At 37.6% G+C, this 23785-nt stretch overlaps 1 protein-coding gene across 1 annotated transcript in view; it reads left to right on the forward strand.

The window, feature by feature from the left end:
- The first annotated feature begins 4791 nt into the window (after positions 1 to 4791).
- LOC150105858 (protein ILRUN) overlaps positions 4792 to 23785 on the forward strand; it is a 121937-nt gene continuing 102943 nt past the window's right edge. The window contains exon 1 of the mRNA XM_090393630.1: positions 4792 to 5069. Within this exon, the coding sequence (XP_090249756.1) occupies positions 4915 to 5069 (155 nt within the window). The 5' untranslated portion in view covers positions 4792 to 4914. The remainder of the gene's footprint in view (positions 5070 to 23785) is intronic.

Consider the following 23785-nt stretch of genomic DNA (forward strand, 5'->3'; position numbering starts at 1 on the left):
GAGTTAGCCGATCTCATACGGAGTAGCAGGGTTTTTCTCCCGGGAACTCGGGTTTTTCATCCCGCATACAGACAAATCGGCCCTTCAGAACACACGCAATTTACAGACATAGAATACCAGTTGTGGTGGTAGTGGGCGGTAGATGGCGTTGATGGAGATGATTCGTAGTAGAGGTTCGGTGTAGTGGTTGAGACAGTTTTATCAGTTAAGACAGTTGTAGGTGTCCTCCCGCGATGAGTCTTCGGACTCCTTGGAGGTGTCAGGAATAATAATAATAATAATAATAATAATAATAATAATAATAATAATAAATCAGCTAACGCCTTTTTATTCCCGTATACGGGAGTAGGCGAGGCCATTTAGCCCTATCTAACTTTTGGAGACTGAGTGGGCAGTTCAATCTCCACTGGTACCAATCAGAGATAGATGGCCCAAGGCTATCACTAATTAAGCGGTACTCAGTGAAGAGAGACGGTTCAAATGTGCCGCCATCTCGTGGTCCCTAACCCTAACACAATATATTTAATGTCTGAAATAATGTGGGTTCTACGGTCGATTTTCTTGAGTTTACAGGATGAAAAACCCGAGTTTCCGGGAGGAAAAACCTGCTTGCCCGTGCCAGAGATCGACTAACTCGGGAACCGGTCGAAAAAAGGCTTAGAAAAATTTCCTCTAGTCGCCAACTAGACTCGAAACCAAGACTTCCTTCGTTCGGCCAAGTGCCGTGGCTGGCAAACGCCACATCCACTGAGCTACACAGGCTCCCAACACAGTTAATATAGCATTAACACGTATGCACACATGACAAATCACCAGCATCTAACGCCCACATTCCATCCATATACAGTACCAAACAACATAAATAGCGAAGTCTAATCGTACTCTCTCCATAAAAGCTAACCCTAGCTTCGAAGTGGGGGGGGGGATTAGCCTACATCATTCAACTAACCTCATAATCATAGACTGTAAATTATTGTAATGTATATGTCAACACTGTGTATAATAATAAATGATGATACTGATATGAAAAAAAAAATTGTCTGTATTTATATTTAAAGAAAAAATATTAAAAAGAAATAAGGTACTTTAAACAAAATTTTGTACAGAGCAGAAAATGTAATAGGTCTTAACTGTATATATGTAAATACACTGCATGATGATAATAGAAAAACTATTATTATCAAAAAAAATTATATAGGGAAATTATATCCATTGTTAATAAACCCAAATAACTATATTTAATAACATGACAACCAACTACATTAAAGATTTTTACAGCAAGAATAGTGAATTTCATATGAATAATAATAATCATCACCAATTTACTGATGTGAATACTCAAGGGATGTGGGAGTGTGAAAATGGCTATCAGCAGAGGCGTCAATCGGCAGCTAACTGTGGGCTTGGTGAAAAGATCTTACTGGGCCCTCTGAAGTGGAAAAAAAGTGGTTCCAGGCCCTTAAAATTGCTGCCCTGGGGGAATCCTTCCCTCATCATGACTGGCTATCAGTTCAATATTACTAAATGTAGAGTTATGTACTTGTATTTTTGAGATATTATTATTATTATTATTATTACGTGACACCTCCAGGGAGTCGAAAGACTTATCGAGCGAGGGCACCTACTCTACAACTCTCTGACTCTATCACTCAATCCATCAACTACAACGAACCACAACTACACCAACGGCATCTACCACGCACCACCGCCACTAGTATATTGAAGACAATCACGAACATCCATGTCCACGGCGGGATTCGAAATCGTAACCTTTTGGCTGGACAGCGGATATGCTAACCACTTTGCTAACCAGGCCGGCAAATCCTGTTGCATATTATATTTACAGAATTGAATATGCTTTAAGAAACTGATCAGGCTAGAAATCATTGAGTTTTAGTATGAAGTTGATGTTCAAGGTCCATGTAGCAATGATTACAAAAACAACTCACAGGATAATTGCAATGCTGAAATCACCCACTGATGTGTAAGTCAGGAAGGCTTTGATACTATTCAGAATTCAAGGTAGTGTGAACTTTATTGTACACAGTTCTTGTCTCCTGTTTTCAAGGTGCTTCAGATAAAGTGTAGAGAGGATGCAAAGGAGAGGTTTAAGGATAATATTTGAACTGCAGAACTTTCTGAATTGCAGACACACAGTAAAAAGAGGGATGATGTGATAGAGACTAACAAACATCTGATAGAATCATTTAATATACCAATACATGGACTTTTTTGTTTTATGGGAATGGAGAGGACAGAGAGCATCCTTGGAAGTTCATAACGAAACAGTCAGGAAAGCAGTGAGAGCTAGATTGAAAAATCTCATAAAGCTGTACACGATTGGAATGACTTGTCTTTATAGGTGGTTATTGCAAATAGTGTGAATGAATTCAAGAAAAGGCATGGCAGGTGATGTGAGATGAGACCTTTCAGAATGAGATCCTGACTACTTGGTGATCTCATGTAATAAATAAATAATAATTAAATCATCTAACGCCTTTTATTTCCTTATAGGGGTAGGTAAGGCCTTTATGCCCTATCTAGCTTTTGGAGACTGAATGGGCAGTTCAATCTCCACCGGTAACCAATCAGAGATAGCTGGCCCATGTCTATCACTAATTAAGCTACCGATGAAGAGGCTGGCAAACAAGTGCTGCCATCTCTTGGTACCTAATCTTAACAAGATATGTTACTGTCTGAAATAATGTGAGTACTACGGTCGATTTTCTTGCTTTTACGGGACGAAAAACCCGAGTTTCAGGGAGGAAAAACCCACTTGCCTGTTCCAGAGATCGACTAACTAGCGAACCGGTCAAAGAAAGGCTTAGAAAAATTTCCTCCAGCTGGCGACTAGACTTGAACTTAAGTCTAACTTCGAGCAACCAAGCGCAGAGGATGCAAGCGTCACTTCCACTGAGCTACACATGCCTTACTACTACTACTACTACTACTACTACTACTAATAATAATAATAAATTGTGTTAGGGTCAGGGACCACTAGATGGCGGCACTTGCTAGCCGTCTTGTCACTGCGTGTCACTTAAATTAGTAATAGCCTTGGGGCAGCTATCTCTGATTGGCAACCAGTGGAGATGGAATGGCCCACTTAGACTGTAAAAGTTAGATAGGGCTAAAACTGCCTCGCTTACTCTCTATGAGGAGGAATAAAAGGTGTTAGCTGATTTTTTAAAAAATAAATCTGCTAACGCCTTTTATTCCCATATAGGAAGTAGACGAAGCCGATTTAGCCCTATCTAACTTTTGGAGACTGTGGAAAAAGTTCAATCTTCACCAGTAAGCCAATCAGAGATAGCTTGCCCAAGATTATCATCAATTAATTATAAACAGCCTCCCGTGAAGAGACGGCTGAGGAGTACCGCCATCTTGTGGTTTAATTCAAACACTATATATTAAATGTCTGGGACAGCATGGGTTCTACGGTCGATTTTCTTGAGTTTATGGCACGAAAAACTCTAGTTTCAGGGAGGAAAACCTACTTGCCCATTCCAGGGATCGAATAACTCGGAAGCTGGTCGAAGAAAGGCTTAGAAGATTTAGAAGCTCTAGTTGGCAACTAGAAATGAACCTAGGTCTTTCTTCTGGCAGCCAAGTGTCATGGGGGTGCAAATTCTACTTCTAGTGAACTACACAAGCTTAATAATAATATAATAATATAATCTTTCTTTTTGAATTGGACCCAACTTCCTGTTACGGCTAAGTAACTTGGCTTCTTATGAACACGATACTCGTTATGATAAGGCGGTTAATTCTCTTCTGCATTGTTTGTTATATCTGTAAATTGTGTGTGTTCTGACCGGTTTACCTGTCTTGCAGAATGAAAATCTCGAGTTTTTACATTCAACCAATAACTTGCTTCCTCTGTATGTGGCTATCTCACATTTAATTGAAAAGTCCTGATAAAGTTTCTTTGCGTCCTAGAAGCGATTAAAACCCAGATCTGTGCAACCAAAGGGTATCGTCGAAACCGACTAAGCTACCAAGGCTCTAAAAAATAATAAATGCATGAAAGCGACTAGTTATAGGGGCAGGAACGTTGTGGAGTGAAGAATCTTATTTCTTCCAAACGACAGGTTTTCCTTTAAGGTCCACCGTGAATTCTATAATAATTTTCTTTAAAATAATTCTTTCTGAAGAGCTGGAATAGATCGGAGCAGAGTGAGCAAGGAAGAATTTTCTTCCCTCCCACTATCAAGATAATGTGTTAGTTGAACAGAAATATGAATATGTATGTGAGCTCTTATACAAAATAATTTTCCACCAGAAGCATTTGCAAAGTAATAGTGTGCAACTTATTACCTATTTTCTTTTCCCCTTATTTATTTATTTTTTCATCCAAAATAGATAATGATGCATAGTGTTCTCTCTCTCTTCCTTAGCAAACAGCCTTCAAAGTTACTCTACTTTCAGCGACTCGAAGCACTGGCATGTTTGGTGGCGTAAGTCTTATGCGTTTACAGTTATCAGTTTTCATTGAGTATATAAACGTAATCTATAGAGATCGTAAATTTCGTCTTATCTTTCGTGCTTTGAAAACCATCGTTGCTATATGGAAATTTCGAACATATAGCTTCATCACCGATCTCTCATATCCTTTATTTTAATTATTTGTGAAATATACCTTTACAAAACTACAATGATGAAATAATCGATGGTGGATGAAACTTTGACTGCAGTTGGTGTAAATATATCCCAAGGTGCATTATCTGTGACGTTATGACGTCACATGATGCTTCGTGTATGCTGTGTACTGTGGTACTGATGTGTGTTAGGCTTAAAAAATATTTATTATGGTGAAGTTTAAGAAAAAGCTGTAGCAATACTCACTGAAAGGTTGATAAAGTGTTTGTTCGTCAGCATTAATGTAGTCTGAATGAAAAAAATTAGAAACGAAAAATGGACATAGATACTGATCTAGACGCTGCGCTTTTGCAGCAGTTTAGTTGTCTTGGGACTACGGATCGAGATGTTCTCGTTTCTCAATTGCAGAAACTTTTAGGCAATCAGCTGAATGCTGCTGGCTGTGCGTTTTTCTTGGATATGAATAACTGGTAATCTTTATTTTACGTATAGTGAGTTTCTATTCGGTTTTGAAATAGTTGTTGTTGCAGTCGCAACTCAGCATGTGATTGCAGCTGTATTGGAAACCGGACTCGCTTGAAAGCTGTAGATAAAATGCTGGGGCATTCCACTAATTTCTGTATGTGGATTATTGGGGGAAATAATTGGTAAAATAATAATTATTTCTCAACTTACTTGTAGGCCTGTCAGTGGAAGGTACTACAGACACTTAGTCTTTTCAGAATAAGCAATAAGTATTTACATATTGTTCTGGTTGCACATTGGCCATTTAATCTTTGAGCAAGTTTTAGATTTTCGGTGGAGCTGATATTTAAGTGTTATATCCCTGTTTATTGTTATAATTTAATGTGACCACCTGATTTATTTAAATCGTCATTGATTATAAAATATATCTGTAGTGCATATCTGTGAATTACGTATGCCGACATTGTTGGCAAAAGATAATGGTTTCCTTTTCAGCGTTGCAAAATGTAAAGTTACGCACTTTGGATCGAAAAGGTTTCAATTTATATTACATCGATGGATTTTTAATTTTGGAAATAATTGATGAGTTCAAGGATTTGGGATGTATAGGTTGACAGGAAGCTGAACTTCACAGGCCATATTGCAGAAATTGGCAAAACAGCATAACAGATCACTTGGGTACTTAAAAACCTCTTTACAAGTAGGGACAAAGAAGTCATCATCATCCTTCTTTTTAAGGGTTTGATATGGTTGTATCTGAACTGTCATGCTCAAATTTGGTTGCCTGGGTTTCTTGGGGAATGTGGAAGCAGATGAGAGGATTCAGAGACAGATGACCAAGATGCTTTCAGGTCTGTGGAATCCTTCATATCAGGATAGATTGAAGTTTGTGGGTTACAAAAACATATAATCAGCTAAAAGGGTTTTATAGAATGGATGTAGAGAAAAATTTTCATTATATGGCAGTAGGAAAAAACTAGAAGTTATCGTTAAAAGTTGAGTAAATAGTTAATAGGGATGTGAAGTTTAGATTTTTTACTACAAGGGTGGTGAGTGGGTTGCCTAAAGGGATTGTCAGTGCTAAGTCACTGAGTCAGTTTGAGTGGTATTGCATGGGTGGTTAGATTTGGCCTCTTGCAGTGAGTCTTTGACACATCAAGACAGGAAAGATAGATAAATCCTGAATCATGGTGGGCATCCCACGATGAGTCCTGATCAATGGAGATATTCAGTTAATAACAGCAATACTAATAATATTTTGTCTCTCAGAATTCTTAAGCTGTGAGTTGTTATAATTTGCTATTTCATTCTTGCGTTCATTTTCATTTGTGAATATAATAGTTCATGATGTTGTAAATCATTTTTAATTCTTCTGTATATTGTAATTAACACCAGTGATCTTCTGCATTGTTTGCAATTTTCAGGAAGTAAGCTATAGGATTGAAAAACAAACAGAAAAATTTACCTCGGATGTTAAGTTTGAATTAGGATATGCACTAAAGCCAAAGCAAAAATTCTACATTAATCTTTTACCTACAACCTTCAATTTTAAATTGTATCAGAGATTATTCTTGAAAGGTGCCTGTGGCATAACTATAAAACAACAAAAATAACACAATAACCAGGGCTCGACAAATGCACTCGCCTACTTGCCTGTGGCAAGAAGAGTTTTACTAGTTGGTGAGTAGCTGCTGATTGGACAAAGTAAAATAACTTTTTATTTAATAAAGCATTAAATTTCTAAACCAATTTTTTTTTTTTTTAAATTTAAGGAAACACAAGAATATGCATAATATAAAAGGTCATTCTAATGATAAAAAATTAATGTAACAAATTATATTTTCCAAAAAAAATCATCAATGTTGTTGTTACTATTCTTCCTATTCTTATTATTTATTGACTTCTCCTTTTTTGCAATGGTTGTTACACAAAGCAAATGTTCTCCAAATAACAATACAGCATCATGATCACTTTCTGGAACTCCTTATTGGGACTTATCATTGAAAAAACATCAGGGTGACAATTACCTTTTTTTTGTGGCAAGTAGGATTTTGCATAATTTGTTGACTAACCACACTAATAAACTTTAATAAAAAGCACAGATATTTCGTATTAAAAATAACAGTACATCAGCAGTGTGTGGAAACAATAAACAATATATTGTTAATTAATTAATAATTAATTGTTAATATTGTTACTAATAATATATTGTTATATTTATATTAATGGTTACCACATGGTAGAAAAATAATATTGTATTTACCTTGTATTCCTGTTCTTTGAATTGCTTGTTGTTTCCACATACACTGATGATGGACTGTTATTTTTGGTACAAACTATCTGTGCTTTTCATTCAAGTTTGTTACTGTAGTTATGTTATTTTCGTTGCTTTTATCAGAGATTGTTAATCTTTTTATATTTATACTGCCCCCCCCCCCTAAGTTCCGGACTGGTGGGCGGGTTTTCCTCGAATTCTGATGATTCGAATTTTGAAGACTCGAAAGGGGTTCACCCCCCCCGGTGCTTGCAGCGTCCAACCCCCAAGTTCCGGACTGGTAGGCCAGTTCTCCTTGAATCCTGATGACTCGAATTTTGAAAACTCGACACTTAGGGTAGCCCCTGAGTTTCAAAATGTTTTAAATAACTTGACAAAAAAGTGACACAAAAATGTTACAAAAAAAGCTTATCATTTTATATTATAGAGTAGATTTATTCATGCTTGAGCCATATATATTAACAAGATTTCTTTTATAAATATCTGAAAGAATCCTATTTTGTGTTATAGACTATATAAGTATAACAGTGGTGCACCCAGAGGGGGGATGCCAAGGGACCCTTGCATTCCCCCAAAGAAAAAGGAAAAAAAAAAAACATAAATAAAAAAAAAGGAATTTTTTTTTATTTATGATGTGTCATGCTCTCTATTTCTATACTACTTATGAATTAGCCATCATTGAAGATGCTCAGTCATATGCGATGCATAGTGTGTATTCTCAAATTGTCTACTCAAACCCCCCCCCCCTCAAAGATTAAATCCCGAGTGCACCACTGATATAAGGCACCACTTTTAGTTGTAATTTTGAAAGCAGAATGGCCTGCCTCATGTTATATGAAATAAAACTTCTCACATAATCACGGAACATAATCTCAAAAGCAGATGTAATCACTTCATAAAGATGAATTTTAAAAAAAAACAGGATCACTGTCACAGACCATTTATTTTAGATGACTGAAAACTTTACAGATTCTTTATGTACACATAAATCTATATTGAGATGCCACAAATGATTGGGGGAGGGGGGGGGGTATATCATTTGAAGGGTACTAAGAAGGAAATTTCATTATCCAATAAGGAGCTACAGTAAAAACAAATTGTGTTCTTCTCAGATGAGTGAGTAATCAATAGTTAAAGGTTATCTCTGTCAATAACCTTACCTTTCTTTGGAAATGACATTTACACAGGTCTTCTAAAACTTACTCTTAGTTATTTATTTAAAATTTGGAAATCGATATAAATTAGTTTAAAATATGAAAAACAAAAAGATTTAGAATATTTCATTACATTGTAAATACTGCAAAGCTTTATACAGATACGTAAGATTTAGTGAAATATAAAATTTGCTCAGCACTATTCATGATAATTATTCAAGGTCAAAGTTCCCAAGCTCCAAAAGAAATGCTTATGTATATGGAAAATTGGCAGATTTACCAATAGGTGGAATATACAGATATATTAGGTGGTATTATATTTTGAAGTATAAAATTTCAAACCAAGACTGTTCTGTAGTACAGCTATGAGAATTTTGCCTTCATTTGAAAAGACCTTAATTTGAATCTCATTTAGAGATCATGAACTTTTATTAGATCTTTTCATTAGAAAGTCCTTCTATATGGAGATGGAAGGATTTTTCCACCAAGAAACATTTCATTTTTCATCCTGTAATCAATCTAGAAAACAAATATAATTAATAGACACAATATAGAGCTCAATAGGAGACAATATACACTGCTTGAAAAGAAGTCAACAGATACCATAGTGTGAGGAACAAACAGCATGCTGTCCACCTTAATAAGATGTAGAACCTCATTTCACTGCAGTCAATGGAAATTTTGGACCATTCTTCCTGTAGGCATGTAATGAGGTCCAGGACTGTTGTAGGCGGATGTCCCTTGACCTCACCTGATGCTCATCACACAGATGTTCAGTAGGGTTGAGATCAGGGCTCTGTGGAGGCTAGTCAAGTGTGGTGACATTCATGTCCACAGACTATGCAGTTACAGCAGCAGCTTTATGACACAGTGTATTGCTAAAAGAGATAATCGTCACTTCTGTAGAACTGACCATTATCCAGAAAGTAGCCATTAAGCCATAAAGTAGCAAGTATTGAATTGTACAAATTGTTTAGATACTGTTTGGAGTTCAATGTAGATGGCGCTATAAACCAAACAGATGTCCAAGTCCATACTAGGAAAAACAGGACCATACCATCACACTGCCACCTGCACTCTGTTAAGAGATGTTACTGGGCATCTGCCATACCCACACCTGTCATCTGCTCGGCAGAGGGTGTAGTGTGATTCTTTGCTACCATAACTGTACATGCTCTTTGCACCACTGAAGATAATGCTGCTTGTTGGTTCAGGTCATGTGGGGCTTGCATATTGTGGTCCAACCATTGAAACCTATGTTGTGAGCCTCAGTTCTGAATTTTGTGCAAATTCGTGTTACAGTCGATGCCTAGAACTCTGCATTCAATGTGTTGCTGAAGAATTGCGGTTTTTGCATATTATCCTTCATATCAGTGAGTGTGGTGGGTCATTCACTGCAGGTAGCACTTGCAGTTAACACCCTGTGCTTTCATCACAGTATGGTATCACTGATTGTTGACCTGGGATGGACTATTTTGCTAAACAGATAGGCCTGCAACATGGCATCCTGTCACAACACCTCTTTCAAAGTCTGTCAATTCCCATTTTGCAGCTATTTCCTCTTAACACAGTTGTACTGACTTGGTAACATCATATTCCTTCAATTTATACTAGCTACAACACTTGACTCATTATAATGCACAATGCACCTTGCTTATGGAGATGTCTATTGACTTCTTTCTAAGCAATGTATATTGCTTCTACAGACTAGGAGGTTCACAGGAAGATGTGGATGCCATTCATCAGCAAATTAGCACAATGATTTCAGGCCAAGCAATTATTATGTGGGAACTTCAACTATAGGAACATGGATTTGAGGGAGGAAGCAGGAAAGGGGAAGATGGAAATTGAATTTATACAGTTGGTGCAGGATAATTACCTGAAACAATGTCATGGAGGGAACCAAGGGTTTAAGTTTGCTGGATCTAGCAATAGCATCAGAAGATGTATTCATAACAAAGGTAGACACTCTTCTTCCATTTGGGAAGACTGACCATGCAGTCTTGTTCTTGTTTGGAGAGGTTGTTAAACATGTAGAATTCCCTGGCATGAAAGGATGTTGAACTATAAAAAGACCTGAGTTCGATTCTCATTGTGACAAGGGGGAATCTTTATATGGGCTTTTTCAGTTGTAGGTGAGTTAGCCAATCTCATATAGAGGTAGCAGGGCTTTTTCTACCTAAAACTCGGGTTTTCAATCCGCATACAGACCAATCAGTTAAGAACACATGCAATTTACCGACAAAAAAAAATAGTGGTGGCAGTAGATGCATGAGTGTAGATCAGGGCTGTCCGATCTAAGATAATCCGAGGGCCGCATTAAATAAAAAAAGATTTATCTGAGGGCCTCATCCAATGAGTATCTAATAATTTAGTGACTGGCAGTGATACAACCTCGATAACTGAACAAACTAATCTTGGGCTCACGTTTCCTGTGTGCGGCCAGAGCATGTGCGTTGGAACAAAACAATGTAAGAATGCTTCTTTGACACATCTAATATTTGATAAACACGTGGGTATATAGTGATGTAAAATCACCAAATAAAATACAGACATTGAGATTATCGATTAGTGATAGAGTTAAAATATCTAATGCGCATTTGGTTAAAATTATTTTATTTTTTCTCTCGTGAAAATCAAAACCCACTTTATTCACAAATGTCCCACTCAAGGAAACTTTAGAGCTAATCCAAGCTAAATTTTCTCCTGATATCTCAGCCTTATTTCAGCTCACATTGAACTCAGGCTATTTCGTTTGGCAGGGAAAATTCTACAAACAAATAGAGGGGACAGCCATGGGTTCACTACTCTCCCCACCCTTGGCCAATTTCTTTATGGAGACCTTTGAAGCCTTAGCCTCTGCCCCACAAAAACCAACCATATGGCTTCGCTACGTTGATGATGTGTTCGCTATTTGGTCACATGGCTCTGAAACACTCCTCTCCTTCCTTACACACTTAAACAACCAACACTCCAAAATCAAGTTCACCCTGGAAAAAGAGGAAAACAACAGCCTCCCTTTCCTAGACACAGTAGTCACCCGCCAGCCTGGTGGAACCTTGGTTTTCTCAGGTTATAGAAAACCCACCCATACAGACAGATACATTCACCAACAATCCCCCCCTCACAACAATATGGAGTGGTGAAAACACTATACAACAGGGTTAAACTGATCTGTTCTAACGACATGGCCCTAAACACTGAACTAAATCACATCCTCAACACTTTCTCAGCCAATGGCTACCCCCCCCTCCCCCAAAAAAATCCAAAAAATATTAAAACCTACAAACCACAACCCCCCTCCACAACAGAGATTACTCTAAATCCATCACCATTCCCTACATCCGAGGCACCTCGGAAAAAATTACCAAAATTTTAAAAAAACATGACCTCACTTCCTGTTACAGGCCTTACAGAAAATTGGCATCCCTTATCCGCTCCACCAAAGACCAACCACTTCCCCTAGACCCCTGGTGTATACCAGGTCCCTTGCAGTTGTAAACTGTCATACTTTGGCCAAACAGGCAGGACAGCGAATATCAGAATTTCTGAACACAAGGACTACATCTGGTTTCACAAGTACAGCCATTCTGGTCTTGCAGACCATGCTTTGGATGCACGCCACAGAATGCGATGGAAGAAAGCTACAGTAATACACCGTAGCAAATACAAATTCAAAAGACTATTTATGGAATCAGCCTCAGCCCTAAGAAACTCTCCAATCCTCAACAAATTTGGTTGTATGCGACTGCCCCAAATTTGGGAGGCATACATCAGCAGACCTTCAGCCCAACGGCCAAGAACACCTACTTAGCCCGCTAGAGGGCACATCAGGACTTCTAGGAGAATGATAGCTTCATATCTTCATTCTCAGTTACTGTGTTGTAGTGCCTGCGTGCACGTGCCTTTTTGCAAGTTCCTTTTGAAAATGGCAATGTGACGTTGCCGAAATATCGGAAATATTTATTAAAGTATAAATTAATTTATATTTGGATCTACGTTGTTCAATTCCCTTAGAGAAAATTACTTGAGACAGCATCAGATGGAGGGAACTAGAGGTGTGATAGTATTGGAACTGGTAATAGGATCAGAAGAACCATCCATAACCAAGGTGGCCACATTGCCTCCAATTGGCAAAAGTGACTGTGTAGTCTTGACTTGAGAGATTGTAAAACACAAGGAACATTTTGCCAAGAAAGTGTATTTTTGGAACTACAAGGCAGATGATTATGATAAGCTTAGAAGGAAGCCTAAATTTCTGCCATGGCATAAAATACTGCAAGGAAAGGATGTTAGTAGTGGATTGGAGATAGTTGTGATTCATTTAGAGCAAGCATGTCAAACTCAAAGGCTAACACAGGCCAAATAAACTAGCTTTAAGTTTATGTGGGCCGCAAAATACAAAAACTTTAATTTTCATAAAAATGCAAGTTTATTTTGAAAAGTACAGTATAAAAAAAGAACAAGAACAACGATAAAATTAATATTTTCTCCCTGACACTTGGCATCTCTTCTCTGCTACTATCTTTCCTACTTCAGGGGAAATCTTGTTCGCAGTGATTACTTTCAAAGCTGATCCAAGGTGAATGTCAGTAATTCTGGATCTGACAGGAGACTTATTTCCCTTCATAATTGTAAATAACTGCTTACACCGATAAGTACTTCCAAACATGGATATAATTTCATATGCGAATTTTCGAGTATTTTTAAACCTGGTAGGTAAATATTTGTAAAATCCAGGCACGCCAACTTCACTGAATTTTGCCTTCAAATCTGAATCACACTGGATCTCAATTACCTCCATTTGCGCATTTGATTAGGTACTGATTCAATATTTATTGAAAAAAATTGAAGAAAACAAAGGAAACTCGTCTTCCAAAAATTTAAAATCTGCAAACCTTGTTTCAAATTCAGTTCTAAGGCTTATAATTTTTTCTGTGTAATTTTGATATGATGCAGTTTCACTTAAACTTGATTTGTTCATGTTGCATGTCGGAAAGTGTGTTAAATCTTCATTTTTCAACTGCTTTTCCCAAAGAACTAGTTTACATTTGAATGCCTTAACTTGGTCACACATGTTCGTAATAATCTGATCTTTTCCTTGCAGTTTTCAATTTAAATCATATAAGTGTTTTGTTATATCAACCATGAAGGATAAATCTTGCAACCACACTGTGTCAAAAAACAGGCTTGTCTTGATTTTTAGTTATTAAGAACTGACATATTTCTTCTTTCAAGTTCCAGAATTGTTTAAGAATCTTGGAGCAGGATAGCCAACGTACCTCGGTATAGTAGGACAAGCAGGAATATTCGCTAATTCACTTAAGAAAGCAGAGAACTGTCACTGATTTAAGCCTCGAGATTTTATGAAATTAATGATTTTTTTGATAGATTTCAACACATTTTCCATGTTTATTACTTTCACACATAATACTTCTTGATGTATAATGCAATGCGTATGATGAATCTTGGATCCGGCATAAATTTCACTTTGTTTTTTTTTGCAGTAATGCCACGAAACCATTGTTTTTTCCGGTCATAGAAGGAGCTCCATCTGTAACTACAGAAGTTAATTTTGACAGAGGTAGATTGTATTTTTGCAGAAGTTCAAAAACAATTAAATATATCTTGTCCAGTACTAGTGTTATGCATTGGTACTAGTTCCAATAATTCCTCAAACATGTTGAAATCCATCTTGCAAGCATGAAGAAACACAGCTAATTGAGCTTCACCCCCAATGTCCATACTCTCGTTCACTGGCAATGGAAAAAGCTTCGAAACTAGACGATTTTGCTTTGATCTGAACACCTAAATTGTCGGCCAAATCAGTAATTCTTTCCGCAACTGTATTTCAAGACAAAGAGATTGTTTGAAAAGCCTTCATATTTTTCAGGACAAATAATTTCTGCAGCTTTAATTAGACATTCCTTAATGAAATCACCTTCAGTAAAAGGTTTCAAGTGTTAGATATCAACTCCGACAAGACGTAGCTTGCATGCACCGCCGCTTCACTTTCTGGTGATACTTTAGTAAACATGAACTGTTGTTTTTTCAGTCCCGACTTGAGCTTTTTCAACTTTTCTTGTCTCATTAATCCCTCGTAATTATCATATTTTGATTTATGTTGTTCATAGTGACGATTAATGTTGTATAACTTTGGTACACTGATAACATTATTACATATTAAGCAGATTATTTTTTTTTTACTTCACAGCAAAAATACTCCAATTCCCACTTTTCTTGGAAATTTCGATGTTTGTCAGCAATTTTTCGTTTATTACTATCACTTGGTTTCGATAGAGACATGCTGAATATTTTAATAAAAATGATATTTTTTCTTGAACATCAACTTACCAGACACTTAATAACTGCACAAATTAATAAGCATAACGTAAATAAACTTATTTTTCTTGTTTACCGAAAGCGAAGTATTTCCTGTTACGCACACCAAACAAGTCAGTTCAAACAAGACTGACGACTAGACGTGGGCGTGGCACTGGCATGTGATAGTAGGTATATAATCGGCTGGTAGAAATAATGGGGGAAACGGTTCGCCTGCATGCAACACGGCTATATGTAGTAATCACTTTCATTGGCAAATGTTTGGCTGGGCCGCAAAAATATTCATTGCAGGCTGCGAGTTTGACACCCATGATCTAGAGCAGTGATCTCCAAAGTGTGGTATGCGTACCTCGGGGGTACGTCAAAAAAAGTTTTATATTGATAGGAAAAAAATTAATTAATTAAAGATAAAGAATATTACTTTCTTTCATCAATTAAACATATATCTAATATAGACAAAGACGTTATAAAGATCCTGTAAACTTAAATTTGCAAGTAGCGCACATTGGGCAACTTTGCACACATAATCATCCGTGGCAAAGCTGTCATGTTTTTTAAAACTAGGGAGTAAATCTCTTGCTTCTTATCATTGCCATTGTTTGTAGAGCATCCTAGTGTTGACAAGCCCAACTAGAGAAGGAAAATTGCTTAGTTATCCTGCTATCTACAGATGACACTAAAGTTATATTAATTATTTGACTATTAGTAGTAAGTTTAACGATTTTTTAGTAGTATTATTTCTGTACAATTCCAACGCCTTTTTGTGCTTACTTTTACGTTTACACTAGAAATAGTGAATTAATATTATCAAAATTGCTTACATTTTTTAAAAGTGTTTGATATTATCAATAGTAAATGAATTTATATTTAAATTTTACAAATTAACCCTTACAAAATGGCTAAATGGTTAAAAAAATTTCCTCCAAAGAAGCTGCGAATTGAAGATGATTATGATAGTACTTCTACATCAGATGAACAAGAAGGAAAAGATAGGATTGATTCTTCTATTCAAACAAGTTCGTTATCAGTCAAATTAAGTGATGAAAACATTAATCTGAAACTTAACAAAACTTTGCCCAATGCAAAATGCAAAATTTTGCATTGGGCAAAAATGCGAAATTATCCAGAAGACTACTTGAAATGGGGATTTACATCGGCAATAGTCAACAATAAACCTAGTCATGTGTATTGGGTCATGAAATGTTATGTAATGGAAGTATGAAACCATTATTATTATTATTACGGGCGACTCCAGGGAGTCCTTAGACTCATCGAGGGAGGCCCTGAACATCCTGTCCACACAACTATACGACATTCTCACAATATCTATCATACCTTGCCTTGAATTCACTCACCGTCCTAGCACCCACAACAGACTCTGGCAGCTTATTCCACTCATTTACCACTCTAAAAGTAAAGAACCCAGCTCTAAAACCCCTGCTAACTGCACTCTTGCCCAGCTTCCATAGGTGTCCCTTAGTTCTCCCACCACCATTCCTGATCTCAAAAATATCCTCTGAGTTAATCCTATAGAACCCCTTTAGCAATTTGAATGTCTCAATCATATCTCCCCCTTTTCTGCCTATCAACTAATTTCTGCAACCCACAAATCTTCAACCTGTTCTCATATGGTTCATTCCATAGACCTGCTATCATCTTTGTCACTTGCCTCTGGATCCTCCCCACCTCCTCTCCATCAAGAAGGAACCTAGGTGACCAAATCAGGCCACAGTAGTCGACATGAGGTCTTATTAAGGCTCGGTACAGAGGTACAATAACTTGCTTGTCTCTGCTCGTCAAGGTATTTTTCAACAACCAAGTGAGTTGATGAGCTGATTTAGCTACTTTTGCAATGTGCCCCCTAAACTTCATCTTCCTATCCACCAATACTGCCAAGTCCCTGGTCTCATCAATCTCCAGGAGTACAGTTGCACCAATGTGGTACACTGCTGCTAATCTTTTCACCCCAAAATGTATAACCTTACATTTTGTCACATTAAATCGACATCCATTCTCCTTAGCCCAGAACTCCAATCTATCCAAGTCGTCCTGAAAGATTTTGATATCTTCTGCATTCACTATTGCCCTACCCAATTGCATCATCAGCAAACAAATGAACTGTTCCTCTTAGATCCTTCCCTATATCGTTAATGGACAAATTAAACAGCAGTGGTCCAAGAACAGAACCCTCCAGCACACCACATTCTGTCTTTTGGACTCTACTCCTGAATAAATTACTCTTTGATATCTCTCCATCAACCACCCACCTATCCATCTCACCAACCCTATATCCATTCTCATATGTTGTAGTTTACGGATTAGAATTCCATATGGTATCCTGTCAAATGCCTTTGCCAGGTCCAGCAGTATCACTGTAAACCCATTACCCTTATCCAGTTCAGCCGTCACCGTGTTATAAAACTTGAGCAAGTTACTGAGGCATGATCTACCCTTCACAAAGCCATGCTGTCCCCCGTACAGTATCTCATTTTCATCAATTCATTCCTGTATTTTTCCCTTGACTACTTTCTCCAAGACCTTGACTATGACTGCTGATATGCTGATCAGTCAGTAATTTGCAACCGTAGTCTTGGATCCTCCTTTATGCAGTAGAACTATTTTCCCCTCTTTCCACACCTTCGGGACTAAACAAGACCCGAGACTCAGATTAAACAACATGGTCAAGGGCACTGATAATTCTTTAGCTACTTCACGCAAGACCCGTACCGGTATACCATCAGATGTATTCACATTAAGGTTCTGTAATAGACTATTCACCTCCACTTCATTCATCACAATTCCCGTATAAACTAATTATTCCTTCATTTTTTCAATGTCACCACCTGGATGATATACTTTTGCAAAGTGCTCGCTCAGTAACTTCACTATATCAACTGATTCAGTGACCTCCTTACCATCGTCATAAAATCATTTTGCCATGTACAGTTTTTTCTTGCTTGCAGCATTTTGAAAGAACTGTTTGTGATTCTCTTTAGCTTGCATAGCTAGTTTCCTTTCATAATTCGCTTTTGCTTTTTTTACCACACTTGTTACCCTTCTGGCCTGCACTTTATACTGTTCATGTGCCTGCAGGTCACCTCTTTCTTTAAATACTCTCCACAGTTGTTTCTTTTTTTGCAGCTCAAGCTTAATGGCGTTATTCATCCATTTAACCCCTGCTTGTTTTACTATTCGGACCCTAGGTTACAATCAGCCATAACCTCCTGTAAATGCTCCTTGACCACTTTCCATTCTCTATCGACATCCAACCCTTGCAGTTGTACATGCCATGGCACTGATCCAAGCAACCTCCTAAGCTTGTCATACTTGCCAGCACGGTAATTCCATATATACCCTGTCTTAATTGAAAATTCCACACCTTTAGTCACCATTTTTTGGGAGGTCAAGATCATAAGGTCTTGACCTCCCAGGTCAAGACCTTATGATCACTCTCACCAATAGGTGGCAATATGGTCATATTCATTACAGTCAAATTCTCAGGTGCTATTACCAGGTCAAGCACTCTCATACCCCCTAGTATTTTCAATTGCATGCTGTCTCAGATAGTTATCCCTTAATAATTGAATAAAATCCATTTCCTTCCTTGCATGTGTCCTCTCCTCCTTCCAATCAATGTTACCATAGTTGAAATCCCTCATAATAATTACCCTCCTTTCACTCATTTCATCAATTTGTTTATGCATACTATCTCCACCATCTATTCCATCACCTGGTCTATAGCAGTACCCAACTGTATATTTTATTCTGCCAGTCTCAATCTCACACCAAATAGCCTCAAACGAGCTCTTTTCACTATCCTGCGATACAACTTCAATTACACCACCCCCATTTTATTCTCTCTGTCCCTCCTAAACACACTATAACCTACACATTCTATCCCACTAACTATATCATATTCTGTCAGCCATGTTTCACTGATGCCAATAACCTGTGGCCAGGAAGAGCCAATCAAGGCCAAAAATTCTTCCTTCTTGTTCCTAATACTCCTGGCATTAGTATACATGACATGCAGTGATCCCTTTGTCCCACCCCCATCTTGATACGTTATTCTAACTATCCCATTCCGATTTTTTGTCTTTAGTTCTGGCTCGGGTACATTATATACATTCTTACACTCAACTGTCTCACTGATGTCCGCATATCCACCCCCCCCCCTTGGTAGTTTCCCTGGTTCTGCACATCCATTTTCACTTCATTCAGCAACACTTTTCCAGTCTCCGCACACCAAATCCATTCAAATGCAGGCCATCCATCTTGTATAAATCTTTTCGCCCATCAAACTCATTCCACACGTCCACTAATTCCACACCACACCGTCTGCATAACCTGTGCAAAATGTCATTCGTGATTATGGCCCTCCTTCTAAACTCCTCTCTGTCATACCGCAGCAACAGACTCACCATTCTAACTCTGTCACTCTTTTCTTTCGCTACCTTTAACGATACTTTCAAGTCCTCTCTCATAAAAAATTTATCTCCTTTCAATTCATTCGTACCCACCACAACTATCAATTCTCAATTCTTCAATTATTAGTAAGACACTTAAAAACTAAACATCCTGAACATGAACACAAATCTTTACAATTCTTTGAACAATGTTTGAAGACGTAATTCTCAATCCAACAACTTAAAAAAATTCACTAAAATTAACGATAAATATTTGGAGGCATCTCTTGAGGTTGCATTCTTAATTGCAAAAGACCAAAAGTCACACACGATTGGGGAAACACTTGTACTCCCAACCGCCATAAAAATGCTAGAAATAATCCATGGAAAAGAATATGCAGATAAACTAAAATGTATTCCCTTATCAGCAAATACTATTGGTAGACGTATAGAAATCATTGTAGATAATTTAAAGAAGCAACGTATCGCAGTATCAGAAGCCATCAAACCAGAATTTCAAGAAATTATGAAAGAAATGCACGGCCATTGTTCACATTAAATATTGTAATAAATATGTTTGTAAGCTGTTATTAATAAAAATAATGTATAAAAATATCTAGCGTTTTTAATTATTATATGATGATACAAGGCATATTTCCTCTTTATAATATTTATTACAATAGATTTTTGCTCAATCAATTGGGGGTATGTGCTCTTTATTTTTTCTGTCTTGGGGGTACACGATCAAAAAAAGTTTGGAGACCACTGATCTAGAGGAAGCAATATTAAATTGTATACCTTAGGTAAGGAGTGTTAATCAGATAGGAGAAAAGTTTCCAGCCTGCAATATAAAATTAGTGCCAATTTTAAAACCCCATGTATGACAGATAGCATCATCTGTGGGGAGGTTAGTGTGCCAGTTCCAACTCTCTACCCACGTCATTCATTTGGAGGCACTTGTTTGACTAACATGTGGCACACTAAGTGGCTGTAATGTTAAAAATTGAGTACTGCACTATGATAAAGTTTTACACTGAAGAAGGGCTTTCTCCTAGTGCTTTAAACAGCAATTGGATGGTGTTTATGGGGAAGCTTCTCCTTCCTATTCCGCTGTGAAGGAATGGGCTATAAACAGTTTCGCCTAGGCAGGGCTGTCACCAGATCAGCTATGTCCACCTCTATCTGTATAGTTGCTAGACCAACCAATCTGTCTTGGGTCATTGCTGTCACAAATTATTTTTAATCAGTTTAGGCTTGGAAAAACTTCTTCTGCACTTACTATGCTAACAGGAATTGTTAGTGTAGCGATGGCACCCACCACAATATGGCTGAATGAGTGCCCTTATTAAGCTGTGCCCTGAGGCAGGCTGCCTCTATGCTACACCCTGTTGATGGTACTGCACCTAGGAAGAGAGAGAACACTGAAGATGATCCTCATGATGGATGGCCCGTGGAAGTGATGACTGAGTAGGAACTGCTCGGTGACAGATGGCTGAATCTCGGAGAAATCTCAGAAAGGTTGGAGCTTTCTATAACAATCATCTTTCGCATCATTCATGAGAAGCTTCACATGACAAAGGTCATTGCTAGGTGGGTGCCTTGACTTCTGTCTTCAATTCAGGAGGAGCATTGTGTGACCTGTTCCCATAAGTTTTTAGAGCTTTGCCAAGGTAATCAGAGAGAAGTGCTGGAATCCATTATCACCAGAGATGAAACCATGGTCCTTTATTATGATCCTCTTTTCAAAAGGGAATTCATGGAGTGGCACAAACCAGGCCAAGCACCGCTGAGAAAATCCAATGTCACTCAGTCCTCCAAGAAGATAATGGCAACAATCTTTTATGATTGCTGAAAAATTCTCTTGATTGACTTCAAGGAAAGGAACACCATCATGAATGCAGAATATTATGCTTCACTCCTGCCTGCACAAACTGAAAAATGCCATAAAGGAGAAGAGACAGGGAGTGCTGAGTCATGGTGTTCGCCTGTTCACAACAATGCTCCAGTCCATACGGCTGTTGTTGTGAAGTACTGTGGCTTCTAGGAGATTGAACACCCACCCTACAGTCCAGATCTAGCACCATGACTACTATCTATTCTCGAAACTGAAGAAAGACTTTCGAGGAAGAAAATTTGCAGATGACAATAAGACAAAAGATGCAGTTTTAGGCCATTTTGCAGACAGAAGTACAGACTATTTTTTTCAAGGGCATAGATATGTTAATTCAAAGATGTGAAAAGTGTGTTGAAGTCAAGAGAGATTGTGTCAAAAAGTGACACAGTTGCTTTCTTTCAGGCCAAAGAAAATCCAAAAGAGTTCTTTCATTACGTGGCAAGTAAGAGGAAGATGGCTATGGAAGATTAACCTTAATGAGTGATGATGATCATGAGATGACAGAAGCAGATAAAATAGTTGAGTTACTGAGTGACCACTTTGCAAGGTTATATCATCCAAGTGAGCTGATGTAAAGTATGTGTCAGACACTGATGTGTGAATAGAATTGCATGAATTGGAGGTTCTTAGGATATTGCAGAATCTCAGCACAAATACAGCTGTGGGATTAGATGGGATATCAGCCAGAATTTTGCAAGAATGTGCAAGGGAACTGGCCATGCCTTTGACCTAGGTCTCAGCTCTGATGGAGTACCAAGGGAGTGGAAAGAGGAGGAAACAATTCCCTTGCATAAGAGAGATTCTAAGAGTGAAGTAGCAAATTATAGACCAATCAGTATCTCAGTTGGTGGTAAAGGTACTGGAAAAATTGGTCAAAAAGAGAATTCAAATATGATAAAAATATGATACTGTATGAGGGGCAACATGGATTTGTGAAGGGTAGGTCATGCCTTAGTAATTTACTAACTTTTTATAATAGAGTAAGAGCTGAGTTGGATAAAGGAAATGGTTACACAATGATTCTGGATTTTGCAAAGGCATTTGACAGAATACCACATGGTTTCATCTGCATCTTTCCATCAAATTTGCATCTGTTATGCAAATTTGAACAAATAAGTATAGATATGACACTAGTTATGTGGATAAGAGTGTTGCGGCTGGACAGATATCAAAAAGTGGTATATGGAGGAGCAGAATCAAGGCGAAATAGTGATTAGTTGTGTGCTGCACGGTTCAGTGCTAAGACTGCTACTGTTTAATTTGTACCTAAATGATATAGGAAATAACCTGAAACGAATATTCATTTGTTTGCTGATGATGTGAAATTAGATAGAGTAATAGTTACTCAAGGCAATGTAAAGAGCTTACAGGACAATTTAAATAGCTGTCCGTATGGGCACGAGTTAATGGGTGTCAGTTTAATGTGTACCACATTGATGGAACTGTACTTCAGAAATAGATGTAGGCTAGAGATTTAGGGATGGTGGTAGACAGAATAGTTGAAGTTTAGAGCACATATTGCTAAGGTAGCCTATAAGATTACTTGACTATTGAAGAACACAGTAATAAGTAGTGATAAGGAAGTTGCTATTCCTTTTTATAAGGCCTTGATATGTCCACATTTGGATTAATGTGCTCAGGTCTGGTCTTCTGGGTTTCTTGTGGTAGAGGAAGCAGTTGAGAAGATTCAGAGGTGAGCGACCAAGATGATGAGTGAACTGCTGTGGAATGTTCCCTATGAGGATAGATTGAAGGTGTGTGAACTGCAAAAGTTGGTTGATAGTAGAAAAAGAGGGGATATGATAGAAACATTTAAGTTGCTTAAAGGCTTTTATAGGATTGAATCCAGGATTGATCCTCCACTTTTTCATGCTAGAGTTTATAGAATTCTGTGCTCATGCAGTCTTCGTTATTATGAGCAGATGGGTCGTTTCAGCTCAGATGCATCTAGAGCAAGAATCTCCAAACTACGGCCTGTGGGTCAGATGCGGCCCGCAATAAGATTTTATACAGCCCGCTAATTGGACTAATTTTTCAATAAGAATCCGCAAAAAGACACGGGGTGTTGATAGATTTCAAACGCATTAATTAAAATTGTGTTCAAAATATATTCCCGAATAGCAAAAAGTAATCGTAATCCAAGTTACGGTCTTTCTGACTGTAAAAGGTTGGTTAAAATGGACTAACGAAGAAAAAAAATTTGAATTTTATAAAATTTTACGAGCAAATTTATCTCTATTTTTGGGACAATGTATCTTTGCGAACAAACTTTTTCCCAAATGATATATCAAGTCAAAATACGGGGCAAATTTATCATTTGAAATCGCTATTTGTAATTAGCACTTCAAAATTTGAAACCTGAGTTTAATAAGATTTTAAAAGTTGAAGTACCCAATGCGACAAACACAGTTACATCATTCACATTAATGGTTTTATTATAATTTGTGATAAAAATATGATAATTTGCTGATAGTGTTCGTTGTCATTAATATATGATAATTTAATCTCACATACTCTGTAATCAGTTTTTATCTGCTTTCAATAAAACTCATATATCTAGTTCTAGAGTTTTTTTTTTTTACTACAGCCCGCTGAACAGTGCTGAAGTATCCAATGTGGGCCTCACGGCGAAAAGTTTGGAGACCGCTGG

Source organism: Typopeltis vanoorti, chromosome 6, assembly GCF_054136105.1.
Source record: "Typopeltis vanoorti isolate ZY-2024b chromosome 6, IOZ_Tvanoo_1.0, whole genome shotgun sequence".
NCBI lineage: Eukaryota > Metazoa > Arthropoda > Arachnida > Uropygi > Thelyphonidae > Typopeltis > Typopeltis vanoorti.